General features: G+C 37.1%; 1 protein-coding gene across 1 annotated transcript in view; it reads left to right on the top strand.

Annotated features, from left to right (window-relative positions):
* The first annotated feature begins 365 nt into the window (after positions 1-365).
* GUCY2C (guanylate cyclase 2C (heat stable enterotoxin receptor)) overlaps positions 366-14,386 on the top strand; it is a 143,662-nt gene continuing 129,641 nt past the window's right edge. The window contains exon 1 of the mRNA XM_006888428.1: positions 366-582. Within this exon, the coding sequence (XP_006888490.1) occupies positions 366-582 (217 nt within the window). The remainder of the gene's footprint in view (positions 583-14,386) is intronic.

Genomic DNA, 14,386 nt, shown 5'->3' with positions numbered 1-14,386 from the left:
CAAGGCTTTTTTATGTACATAATATACCACCTTGTTCCTCTTTTCCCTTAAGGATGTGTCACAAATTGATGTATTTCTACTGGGTGAGGCCCAGGTAATCTCTCTGTTTTATAGCTCTGGCCTTTCTGTGAGCAAACATACAAAGTGAACTTTGGTTTATCTCTTACCATAATGTAACTGCTAATCGCTGGTAAGCAGGTTGTATTGCATGGACCATGTGACCAAGTGGGGCATACCAGAAAGGAACGTGGGGAAGAGTAGACTGAGGAACCCAGCTAGAGGCCGTGCAGCTGGAGTCTGTCTGCCCGGAAGCCCAGGGTAAAGCGAGTGAGCACAAAGACAATGGTTTTGAGGTGAGCGAGGTCATGAAGGCATCAATTTTGGGCTTGGCTTTGTGGCCGCTGTTCTTCCAGCCTAGGCTGATGCTCTGGGCCTCCCAGGTGATTCAGAACTGTCAAGATGGGAACTACGAGATCAGTGTTCTGATGATGAACAACTCAGCTTTCCAAGAGTCCCTGGATGTCATAGAAAGAGTGGTGAACGAAGGCGTGAACATAGTAAGAAAACGGCTGCAAGATGCTGGTAAGAGTGTTAAAAGAATCTTCCTCTTCCCTGTCACTGTCTTTGGGGTCAAAGGGTTACTTAAAAATAGGTTACAATGAAAGAGTTTTTCTTTTACTTATCAAGGAGAAAAGTGAATTGGGGGAAGGGGTGGGCAGGGTGAAAAGTGCAACAATGAATGACTGGAAACCCTAAGTTTCTGTAAACTTTCTTTAAAATTAATAATAATAAAATAAATAAATAAAAGGTTACCTAAGCTTTTTGCTTCTTGTTGTTGGAAGCGGGAGTGGCATCCACTTCCTAAACAGTATGCCTCTGGAAACTCGTTGAACTTTGAGAAACAATGATAGTTACAGAAAGGCTTCAGGCCTTTTTTTCTTCATGGGGTCGCTATGAGTCATGCTCGACTCAATGGTAATCAACAACAACAACGTGCTCTTTGCTTAATCACCCAATATTCTTTAAAGGTCCATCCCACCTATTCCAAGGCAGTAGATCCTCCAGAAGAAAAAAAAATTGCCTATTTACTGGATTTCTGGGTTGATTCTGACTCATAGCAACTCTGTACTGCTTTTTCAAAGGAGACTTGGCATAGTGTTTAGCATGTCAGGCTACTAGCCTAAAGATAAGCGGTTCAAACAAAAAAAAATCTGATTATCTACTCCGGGAATGGTTACAGTCAAGAAAACCCTATACAGCAGCGCTTGTAACACACGGGAATATCATGATTTGGAACCAACTTAACGGCAGTGAGCAATCCACCTGGTTCTGGGAATGGTCCCAGCCCAGAAAATGTCAGGTATTCATGGCAGTGAAATGTTCCAGAAAAGTTGGGTTTATTGCTCAGCTTGGGCGAAGCTTCATGCTTCGTTCTGCCACTGATTATAAAGGCAAGATTTGATAGGGACATTAGCTTTCCCAGATTTATCAGTCAACTAGATAAACTAAGGTAAAAGCCACATTAATATTGACTCCTTCTGCATATTTTCCATCTATTTACTTGGGGTTTTTTTACATCTATGGTGGTGGTTATTATCAGACATTTTTAATATTAGAGATGTATAAGCAAATGCATCATTTCAATCTATCACTGTATCTTTTATTATAAAAATAACCATTAAAGCCTATATTAAAAGTGCAAACTAAGGAGGAAAATATTCACCAAGGAACTTTTTCAGCTACTTAGATGTTTTCAGTCACTTTTCATAATTTCATCTTTTCAGATCATAGCTGGTGATTACTGTAGCATAGAAATAATTTTCATTATTCAGTCTTCATATTATTTCACTACTATAAAAGTCTAAAAGTGACTTTCCTGTAATTGCATAGACTTCATAGCCACCAAGTAGGATTCTAACAAGTTTTCAAATTACGATTCCCCTGAATGACCTATTCCCTCTCTATTGTAGGGTATTTCATCTTTTAAATTGCTCGACTCTTTTGTAAATACTACAATATACATGTTTGTATTTGTTCTGCAGTCCCTGAGAAATTACCAGACAGAATTCCTAAGTCAATAAGTAATATTTAATACATTTTTGTGGTTATATAAAGGGGCCCTGGCAGTGCAAACAATTCAGCAGCTAAGCAAAGGTTAGAGATTCAAATCTGCAGAGGAGCTCTGCCAGAGACAGGGATTTGCTCCTATAAAGGTCGTATCCAAGAAAATACAATAAGATAGTTCTAGTTTGTCACGTGGAGTCACTATGAGATGTAGTTAGATGTGATTAGACAGCATCCAACAATGACAATAATTATTTGTGGTTTTAAGAATTTCTTACTTTAAAATCACATCTACAATAGCAGCAGTTCTCTGTGTCATTGCCATCAAGCTGGTGCTCACTCACAGCTGACCTTCAGTGGGTTCAGAGACTATAAATTACACAGGAGGAGAAGGCCTATCTTTCTCTGATGGCACTGCTGTGAATTCACCACCAGAGACGTGCTGCCTCTGGGTTAGCAGTGTAACTTCTTATAGATTACGTGACTAGAGCCTTACTGTGCTCTAGTAATCTAGAAATTGACAACATTTCTTTAATCCTGTCTGAAACTTGATTCAGATGTAAAATCAAGAGTTGACGTGGAACTCTAATGGTACTGTTGCTATTATTGTTAGGTGCCAGCTAGTTGACTATGGCTCATAGCAACCCTATGAACAACAAATGTGAACCTTGGGCTATCTTGCACCATTCTCACGATCTCTGCCATGTTCAAGGACATTGTGGTACTCATTGTGTCAGTCTATCTCATTGAAGGTCTTCGTCTCTTTTTGTTGACCTGCTAACCTTTCTTAGTTTGGTGGCTTTCTCTAAGGATTAGTTTCTCTTGAAAATATGCCCAAAGTAAGTGAAACAAAGTTTCACCATTCTTGCCTCCAAAGGGGAACCCTGGGTCCTGTACTTCCTTTAAGATAGACTTTTTTGTTATTTTGGTAGTTCGTGGTATATTCAATACTTTTCACCAATACCACAGTTCAAAGGAATTGATTATACTTCTGTCATCCTTATTCAATATCCAACTTTCAGATGCACAGGATGCAAATGAAAAGACCATACCTTGGATCAGGGACTCCTTAGTCTTTAAAATGACATCTTTGCTGTTTAGAACTTTGGAGAAATCCTTGACAGATTTCCCCAGTGCAATACATCTTTTGATTTATTCTCTTATAAATTTTATTCTGATTTATTTACGAAGTTTGAATACATTGTTCTTCACAAAATATCCTTCCCATTTCCTTTATCTCACTCACCCATCGAATTGTGCAACCCCATGAGTACCATGCTACCCCCACCCCGATCTCCACCACTTTGTTTCCACCCTCCCCCATGCCTTGGACCTCATAGTGATTTCTTGACTGTTTCTGGAATGATTTGCTCAGCCTACAGATTGTATAGGTATGATTAAGGGATACAACCCCGATGTATGTCTTTCTTGAGTTTAAATCATTCAGGTTCACTTCTTTTAGCACCATCAGTCAGGAAATCAAAAGACAAGTTGCTTTGAGAAAAATTGCTCTCTCCAGAGAGACCTCTTCAGGGTACAGAGGAATGATGGTGTCAGTCTAGAGACTAAGATTTGCCTGATCCGATGCATGATCTTTTAAAATATTTGCTATGCATCTGATAGTTAGACAAAGACTAAGGATGACAGAAGAAGAATCAATGCCTTTGAGTTGTGGTGCTGGAGAAGAGTAGTGAAGAAATTGTGAACTGCTAAGAGAACAAATAGGGTTGTCCTGGAGACAATTAAACCAAGTTGCTCTTGGAGGCAAGGATTTTGAAACTCTGTCTCACATACTTTTGGTGACAGCTAGGAGGGACCAATGCTTGGATAAAAACATCATGTTTGGAAGACTGGATGGAAACATATAGGAAAGGAAGACCCTGGAAGAGATGAATTGCCAGAGTGATTATGGCAATGGGGACAGATGTGGCAGAGACAGTGAGACTGTCTCAAGTTAGGGCTATATTGTTCATAGGGTCACTATGAGTCATAGTTGACTTGATAGTACATAACAACAGCAGCAACACAGTGCTCTCTTGTTCTGTTTAGACATCAGCTTCTTGGTCTAGGTACAGGTTTCACATAAATACAATTAAGTGTTCTGGGATTTCCATTCTTCTCAATGTTAGTTATAATTTATAATGATCCACACAGTTAAATGCCTTTTCATAGTCAGTGAAAGACAAAAAGACATCCTTCTGGATAGTCTCTGTTTTCAGCTAGAATACATCTGGCATCAGCAATATCCTTCATGCCACAGTCTCTTCTAAATCCAGCCTGAAATTCCGAGAGTTCTTTTACAATGTACTATTCTAGCCAATTTCAAATAATCTTCCTCAAGATTTTACTTACATGTGATATTAATGACATTATTTGATAATTTCTGCAATCTGTTGGATAATATTTTGGGGGGGAATGGGGAAAAATATGAATCTTGTCCAGCCAGTTGATCAAGTAACCGTCTTCCATGTTTGCTGGCAGAGACTGGTGAGCACGTCCAGGGTTGCATCTGATTCTGGAAATATCTCAATTGGTATAACATCTATTCCTGAGGTCTTGTTTTTTGTCAATGCCTTCAGTAAATTTTGAAATTCTTCAGTTCTATTTATTCTTCTTCACATGCTACTTCTTGAAATGGCTCAGTGTCGACTAATTCTTTTTAGTAGAATGAGTCTATATTTTTGCCAATAGAATTCTTCAGTATTGCATCTGTTGTTATAGTTATATGCCATTGAGTTGCTTGCAACTCATAGCGATCCTGTGTACAACAATCTTGAAACCTGCTGTATCCTGTGCCAACTTTACTGTCTCTGACACATCTACCCTCATATACCCCTGTCACTGTATCAATCCATGTCATCAATGGTCTTCCTCTGTTTCTCTGTCCCTCCACCCTTTCATTTGAATTTGTTCTTTAGTTCTTTCCGTTTGAGAGATGCCAAGCATGTTCTTCCCTTTCGGTCTTCTACTTTCAGCTCCTTGTACATTTTAGTATAATACTTTGTCTTATCTTCTCAAGAGGTTTTTTCTGTCTAGCTCTCTTATCTCAGGAGCCTCTTATTTTCACTTCTTGCATTCCAACAGAAGTTTCAAAGTCTCTTCTGACATCTGTTTTGGTTTTTTTTTTTCTTTCTTTCTTCCCTATTCATGTAATGGCCTTTTGCTTTCTTCATGGATGAGGTCACTTTACAACTTGTCTGGTCTTTGGTCATTCATGTTGAGTGCATTAAATCTATTCTTAAGATGGTTTTGAAATTCAATTGGGATATGCTAAAGGTTGTATTTTGGTTCTCATAGACTTATTTTCATTTTATTCAACTGGTAGACTTCTATAAATCGCTTCTTTACAGAAACTTCTTACTTACAGAAGCAGTGTAGTATAGTGGAAAGAACATGGTTTTGAAATTTGAGGATCTGGATGGGCATTCTTGATCCAGGGTCCAGGGCTTTCTCTTTGTCACTCTGTGTGAGTAATACCCCTTCATCTCTCTGTGTCTCAGTTTCTTTGCTTACCGAATACCAATCATGTATAACATAACTTCTAGAAATAAATTTGCAATGGATGGACATAATTTCTCTAATCACCAAAACTTGGTTAGCACTGTGAGGACAGGTGAGGATAAATCAAGTTTCCAATCTGCTGTTCGTGGTTTCACTGAGTTGTAGTGGACTCAATGACACATAACAACAGCAGGGTCACATGCATTCTCTGTTTGAAATGAGATTCAAACTCAGATCTGTTTGATTCCAAAAGAATGCATCCTATTGCCACTGTATGTTCTTTACTAACCATGACTCAGCTTTTCTCTGCAATAAAGCAGGGAAACATAGTAGTTAGAAGCACAGGTTTGGAATATGGCAGATCTTGGCTTATATTCCCACAGACCCACTTAACAACCATCGGACCTCAAGCAGTAATTTACCCTTAAAAACACACACACACACGCAAACACTTAAATGAATGTTATTACTCCCCCCCTATTTTTAAAATGGTGATTGTAACAAAAGTTTACAGAAAAGTTGGATTTTCATTCATTCATTGTGCACATTTTCCTCCCCCCACCCAAGTTCACTTTTTAAAAAAAAATTCATTCATTGTTGCACAATTTCTTCCCTCCTCCCTATTTCTCCCCAAGTCCACTTTGAAATGCACCTCTTAGTCTGGACTGTTGTCATACAAATAATGCCTAATCATATATTCCTTTTAAACAGTTCTTTCCTTCTTATGTTCCAATGCAGTATTCATTAATTATCCCCTTTTCTTAGTTTTCCCTCAAACCTCCTGTAATTTCTATTTTATAACAATGTTGTTATGCAATATTTGTCTTTTTGTAACTTTGGTATTTCACTTAGTATAATGTCTTCCAAAGTCACCAATGCTGGGTAATATTTTATGTTACTTGTTTTTCAGTGCTGCGTAGTATTCCATTGTGTGAATATACTATAGATTTTCTATCTGTTCATTTGTTGATGAGCATATAATGCAGCAATAAAACTGGGTGTGCATGTATTTGTTTGGGTGGCAGCTCTGGTTTCTTTAGGGTATAATTATTCTAGTGGAATTGCTGGGTCAAATGGTATTTCTATTATCAACTTTTTGACAAAGTGTCATACCAGCTTCCTTACTAGTTGCACCATTTTACATTTCCACCATCAGTGAATAGGGCATCCAGTCTCTCCACAACCTCATCAGCCTTTGTTGTCTGCTGCTCTGTTGAACTTTGCTATTGCTACTACGGTAAGACAATATCTCACAATTGTTTTCATTTGCATCTATCTGAGAGCTAGAGATTTTGAAAATTTTTTCATGTGTTTGTTCACCATCTGAGTGTCTTCTTGGTGCGTCTATCCATATCCTGTGCCAATTTTGCTATTGGGTTGTTCAGCTTTTTCTTGTTGAAGTACTGGAATATTCTACACATTTTAGATATAAGTGCCTTATCGGATATGTAATTACCAAATTTATTTCCCAGCCTGTGGCTTTTCTTTTTACTGGGTTGGAGACGTTTTTAGATTAGATTCTAGAAGATCTCATTCATCTATTTTAGTCTTTCCTGGTTGTAGGTTTTTCAAGACGTTTGGAATACTGTTTATATTGTGGATCAGGGCTTCTAGAGTTCTCCCAAGCTTTTCACTGATGAAGTTTACAGTCCTTGGATTTACTGCTATGTCCTTGATACACTCTGATTTGGTTTTTGGGTATGGTGTGATGTATGAGTCTTCTTGAGTTTTTTTACAGTTTTCTAATTTTACCAACATCATTTGTTAAAGAGGCTTTTGTTTCCCCACTTAACTGATTTAATCTCCTTGTCAAAAAATCAGTTGACTGTAGGTAGATGAGCTGATTGCTGGGTTCTCAAATCTATTCCATTTATCAATGTGTCTGCCACTGTACCAGTACCACACAGTCTTGACCAACATGGCTGTGTTGTAGGATTTGAGATCAGGAAGTGAGATGCCTCCTACTTTGTTTCTCTTTTACAGGAGTGCTTTACTTATTTGGGGTGTCTTTCCATTCCAGATAAAATTGGAAATTATCTTTTCCATCTTGTTGAACAATGGAATTAATATCAATATTGTGATTGCATTGAACTGATTACCTTTGATAGAATTGTCATTTTCACAATGGTGAGTCTTCCTAACCATGAACATGGCATATTCTTCCATTCCTCCAGGTCCCTTTTTTTCCTTGTAGTAATATTTTGTAGTTTTCTTTGAATAGGTCTTTTGTGTCTCTAGTTATATTTGCTCCCAAGTATTTAATCTTGTGGTTAACTATTATGATGGGTATTGTTTTTCTTAGCGCCAAGTCTGTATTCTCTTTGTCACTGTAGAGAAATCCAATTGATTTTTATATGTTGATCTTGTATCCTGCCATGTTCCTGAATTAGTCGACTATATGCAGTAGTTTTCTCACTGAGTCCTTAGGGTTTTCTAAGTATACTATCATATCATCTTCATAGAGAGATCATTTTACCTCCTCTTTGCCAATTTGAATACCTCTTATTTCCTTCACTTACCTTATTGCTATCACTAAGACTTCCAATACAATATTGAATGTTGTTGTTAAGTGCTGTAGAGTTGTAGACGACTCATAGTGACCCTATGAACAAAAGTCCTGAACACATATAACTCATCATTTCTCTAAGTTCATAGAGTTTCCAGAGGTAAGCTATTTTGGAAGTGGATGCCACTCCTGCTTCCAAGCTTGATTTAATTTGAGAGCTCCATCAAACACTGTCCACCATGGGTAGCCATTATCACATTTGACACATCAGTGTCACAGTGTTTACCATCACAGCAACCACGAGTTATCTCTGTATAACAAATTGACAGACCAGTGCTATACTACTTTGAAGAATGTTTGAATGAAAACGGTTAAAACCAAATGCCTTTTTAAAAATACGAGGTCAAATCCAATCATCTCGCACCCAGTTGCAAGAAATAGACCACACCCAAGCCTTAACCAAAACAGAAAACACACCTTTGTAGAATCCAGCTGCTGCACTCATCTTCCTCAAACTTCAAAGCAGCCTCAAACTGGCAACCAAATAATGGGCATCCTCTCCTAGTTCCTCTTCTCAAAGGTAATGCTTTTAAACTCTCTTCTTGGAGAACAATGTTGGCTCTTGGTTTTGTGTAAAAACTTTTTACTATGTTGAGAAAATTCCCCTCTATTCCTATCCTGTTGAGTGTTTTAATCAGGAAAAGGCACTGGATTTTGTCAAAGGTCTTTTCTGCATCAATTGATAGGATCATGTGGCTTTTGTTCTTTGCTTTACTAATGTAATAAATTACACTGAATGTTTTTCTTATGTTGAACCATCCTTGCATACCTATTATGAATCCCATTTGGTCATGGTGAATTATTTTTTTTTTTATATACTGTTGGATTTTATTCAGGATTTTTGCATCTATGTTCACGAGAGGTATTGGCCTATGGTTTTATATTTTGAAGGTGTCTTTACTAGATTTTGGTAAGAAAATGTTTGATTCATGGAATGAGTCATAGAGAACTCCAACTTTTTCTATTTTCTGAAATACTTTATATAGAATTGGTGACAGTTCTTTTCTGAGTGCTTGATAAAGTTTACTACGAAAATCGTCTGGTCTGGGCCTTTGTATGTTGTTTTAATACCTGTTCAATTTTTTCTTTTATAATGGTTCTGTTCAGGTGTTCTACTTTGGTCTGTGACAGTTTAAGTAAATTATGTATTTCTAAGTATTTGTCCATTTCCTCTAGATTTTTATATTTATTTGAGTAGTTTTAAATAATGTTCTATTGTTAACCTTTTTATTCTAGTTTGTTCTGTTGTGACATTGCTCCTTTCATCTCTTATTTGATTATTTATGTTTTTTCTTTCTTATCTTTTGTTAGTTTTGATCTTTTAAGAACCAAATCAAGGTCTTGTTGATGATTTCAATTGTTTTCTGTTCTCTATTTCATTTACTTCTACCCTAATTTTTGTAATTTCAGATTTTTAGAGGGTGTCAAGTATTCTTCCTGTTCTTTTTCAATTTGTTGGAGATCTTGGGTTGAAGAATCAATGTTTTTTTCTTGCTTTTTGATGTCTTTGCTTATTACTATAAAAATACCTCTTATTACTGCTTTGGGTGTTTCTCAGAGGTTTTGGCAAGTTGTGTTTTCATTGTCATTTATTTCAGGAAACTTTTTTATTTAAGGTCTTTATTTCTTATATTACCTACTCATGTTCAAGCAGAGTGTTGTTCAGCTTCCAAATATATGGTTTTTTTCTCCTTTATCCTCATTGTTAATATATAATTTTACAGTGCTGTGGTCTAGAAAGATACTTTGTATTAATTCAATGTATTTTAATTTATGCATGCTGGCTTTGTGACCTAAAATGTCATCTATTTTGGAGAATATCCCATGCACACTGCATAGTTTAAATTGAGAGTAATGTATACTATGTTTTGGGGTGCATTAACCTGAATATATCTATGAGACAAAGTTAGTTTACTCTGTGTTTGAATTCTTCAGTATCTTTGTTGACTTTCTTTCTGTTAGTTCTATCTTTTCTTGAGAGTAGTGTATTGAAATCTCCTACTACTCTTATGGTGGAGTCTATTTCTCTTTTTGATTTTGTGAATGTTTGCTTTGTGCATTTTGTCAGTCTATGCCAGGAAATTTGGAGTACAGCAATCTGGCCAACGAATTGGAAGAAGTCCATATTTGTTCGCATTCCCCAGAAAAGTGATCCAACTGAATGTGGGAACTATCAAACAATATCATTAATATCACATGCAAGCAAAACACTGTTGAAGATCATTTTTTAAAAATGGCTATAGCAAGGAACTCATGAAATATTATACAAAATGGGTGACCCTGGAGGACATTATGCTTAGTGAAATATCTCAGTTATAAAAGGACAAATACTGCATCATGCCACTGTTGTAAAATGGGACTGACATTGGGATTGGGGGGAGACTGAGAAAGATGGCATAAATTATGTATACTGTATTGAAACAGATGATGGAGAGAACTGTTTAAAAGGGATATATAATTAGGTATTATTGTCATGACAGGAGTCCAGAATGAAGGCTGCACAGCAGAGTGGACTTGGGGGAAGGCATTGTATAACAACGAAAGAATTTTTCTTTTACTTTTCAAAACAAAAGCTGCATAGTGGAGGGGACTTGGGAGGAGGACTTGAATAACAATGAAATAATTTTTCTTTTACTTTCCAAAGAGAAAAGCAAACTGGGGGTGGGGGGGGGTTGGGCAGGGAAAAAAGTACAACAATGAATAAATGGAAATCCAAAATTTCTGTAAACTTACATTAAAATTTTTTTAAAATATCATGAATGAGAATGATTGTATGAAATAAGACTGTATGAAATATTGTATGAAACAAGAAATTTAAAATTTATTTAGACTGTATGAAACAATGTGATTGAAGGATAGTGTGAAGCACAATGTATATGAATTTTGTATGCAAATGAATATTACATACTGAAAAAATGTCTAGAACCATACATTGATAGGGAACTGCCATAATTTCAAGCACGATTTAGAAGAGCCTGTGGTAGTGGGGATATTGCTGATGTCAAATGGATTCTGGCTGAAAGTACAGAATATCAGAAGAATGTCTATTTGTGCTTTTTTGACTAAGCAAAGGCATTTGACTGTGTGGATCATGACAAGCTGTGGCTGACATTGAGAAGAATGGGATTCCCACATCACTTAATGGTGCTCTTATGGAACCCATACCTGGGCCAGGAGGCTGTTGTGCAAACAAAGCAGGGGAGCACTGCCTGGTTTAAAAGAAGGGAGTGCATCAGGGTTGTATTCTCTCTCCATACCTATTCAATCTCTATGCTGAGCAAATTATCTGAGAAGCTGGACTCTATAAAGAAGAATGTGACATCAGGATTGGAGGGAGACTCATCAATAATATGTATTATGTAGATGCCACAACCTTCCTTGCTGAAAGTATGGAGGACTTGAAGCACTTGTTGCAGAAGATCAAGGAATGCAGCCTTCAGTATGGATTGCATGTCAATATAAAAAACCCAAAGAGTCTTACCACAAGTTTGATAGGCAGCATCATGATGGATGAAGCCTGAAACTGTCAACAGCTTCCTCTTGCTTGGATTCACAGTTAACACCCTTTGTAACAGCAGTCACAAAATGAGGAGACACATTGTACCAGGAAAATCTGCTGTTAGGGACCTCTCCAAATTATTGAGTAGTACTGATGTTTGAGTACTAAGGTGTGTCTGATTCAGGCCATGGTCTTTCTGATTACTTGCTATGAACAGGACTTCAATGGACAGCTCAATCAGACATAGTAAAGTATTACAATGAAATGTACAAAGACCTGGAGTTAGAAAATCAAAAGGAAAGAACACATGTGACATTTTTAAAGCTGAATAAACTGAAGAAAATATTTGTGCCTCAAGTTTCAATATTGAAAGATGCTATGAGCAAAATGTATGCCTGATCCAAGCCATGATCTTTTTAATTACTTCCTATGCATCTGAAAGTTGGGCAATGAACAAGGATTACAGAAGAAGAATCAATGCCTTTGAATTGTGGTTTTGGAGAAGAGTTCTAAATCCCCCATAAAATCAAAGCGACAAACAAGCCTGTCTTGGAGGAAGCACAACTAGGACCAACGGTGGTGAAATTTTGTCTCACATACTTTGGACATGTTGTCAAGGGGTGCCATTCTTTGGAAAAGGACATATGTCAGGAAAAGATGAGTTCTGTTTGTTCCCAGAGTTACTGCAGATCATGGTTGACTCAGTAACACCTAACAACAACAATAAGGTTGGGGCAGGGAGTGGGAGTGAAATTCAAACAACACAAAATGCATCAAAAGAAAATATGTAAAGAAGTAATAAATGTTTCCTTGTTTGATAGGATCCTCCACATAGAAAACCCTAGAGTCTCAGCAAGGTAACTGCTGGGATTAATGGATAGATTCAGCAAAGTGGCAGGTATAAAATCAACACCCAAAACTCAGCTGGATTCCTTTATACTAACAAAAGGAAATAAAGACAATTACAAAAGCTATCAATGCATCTTTAAAGAAAATAAATTGCAAAACAATGTACAACACGGATAGATCTGTAAGACATTAAGCTGAGTATAGTAAGTCATTTACAAAAGTACAAATACTACATGAGCCCACTGTCATTAAATTTTGTCTTTTTAAAAGTGAAAGAAAGGTTTATTTATACAGAGAGAGAAATATTCTTTGAAGTTTACCAGGGATTTGAGGGGAAAGACAGGGGAGGAGAAGTCAGTAACCAGATAATGGCACATATTAAGTTGAGTGAAAGGAAAGGCAATATATTTTAAAGAGGTGATAGCACAATATCATTTGAGAAAGGGAAGACGTGAAGAGGTGCACAAGAGTGACAGATATCAAAGGCAAACATTATTACATGTGCATTCCTGTACTATCAGGAATAACAAACATTAACCTACAAATAGATACATCGATAGGCAAGATTGACAGGAGCAGGAGAAAGGCACTACTCCTGTAAGTATACATAAGTTTGCTAGATGATACTTTCATATGCAAATTTGTGCATTTTATAAATATACCCATGGTTACAGCAGTCAGAAATAAATAGACATGCTTAACTGGGAAAATCTGCTGTCAAAAATCTCTCCAAAGAGCTGCATAATAAGAATATCAGTCTACAGACTAATGTCTGTTTGATCCAAGCCATGGTCTTTTTAACTACTTTCTATGCATCTGAAGGTTGGGCAATGAATAAGGATGACTGAAGAAGACTTGATGTCTTTGAGTTGTGGTGTGGGAGAAGAGTACTGAATATCTCATGAGTAAAAGGTGGAGGATCAGAGAAAAAGAAGACTTTTAACAAGGTGAACTGACACAGTGATTATACAATAGGCTCAAGCATATGGGAGAATGTGAAGACAACAAAGGGTAGGGCAAGGTTCAGATCTGTCTACTGTGGCTGGCTATGAGTCACAGTAGACAAATTTATGCCTAGCAACAATACCATACGTAGTAGCATCAACAAGTAGTAAAGTTACGTAAACTTCTTGATCACAACCAAACAACCACAGAAAATGAGTTGCTAGTTCTGGGGTCCCAGAATCATGGTCTCAGGAAACTTAAAGTTGAATTGTTATAACATAGTAAAAAAAAAACTAATGTACTATATCCTATTTTGATGAATAGTGACTGGAGTCTTAAAAGTTTGTGGGAGGCCACCTAAGTTGCAACTATTGGTTCATCCCTGTTCGGAAAAAAAGAAGAGAGAAGAAAATCAAAGACACGTGGAAATAATTAGTCCTAAGGACTAATGGACCATATAGATGAGATCAGAAGTGCTGGATGGTTCATGGCTATTACTACTATCCATTCTAAAAGGATCCCAGTGGATGGTCCTGAATAGACTGAAAGAAAAATGTGGAGAAAACCTAAAAGTCATGAAAATGGCTACGCTCTCAAGCATAACCAAGACTGACAGAACACCGAGACTGCTCCTTAGTCAGCCTTTGCGTCTCACCGTCGTAGCTCAACTTTCAGTCAAACAATAGGTTTATAAAGTTAAAAAAAAACCAACAGCACCCACACATCCCAACACTAGCATGGGACTCACTTCTTAGAGCAATCAACAAAAAAATCAAAATTGTATTTGACTAAGGATCAAATTCTCAAGGGAAGAAGGGATAGAAGGATGGATGGAAACAAGAATCATAGGGAAGAAGTGGAAGAGTACTTTAGTAATGTGGGGACTATGCCGTTGTTGTTGTGTACTGTAGAGCCAGAGCTGACCCTCCGGGGAGTTTTTAGTGGCAATTAATCACACAGGA

Source organism: Elephantulus edwardii, unplaced genomic scaffold (assembly GCF_000299155.1).
Source record: "Elephantulus edwardii isolate Elephantulus edwardi_28Jun2011 unplaced genomic scaffold, EleEdw1.0 scaffold00067, whole genome shotgun sequence".
Classification (NCBI taxonomy): Eukaryota; Metazoa; Chordata; class Mammalia; order Macroscelidea; family Macroscelididae; genus Elephantulus; species Elephantulus edwardii.
This window is presented reverse-complemented; position numbering and strand designations above follow the sequence as displayed.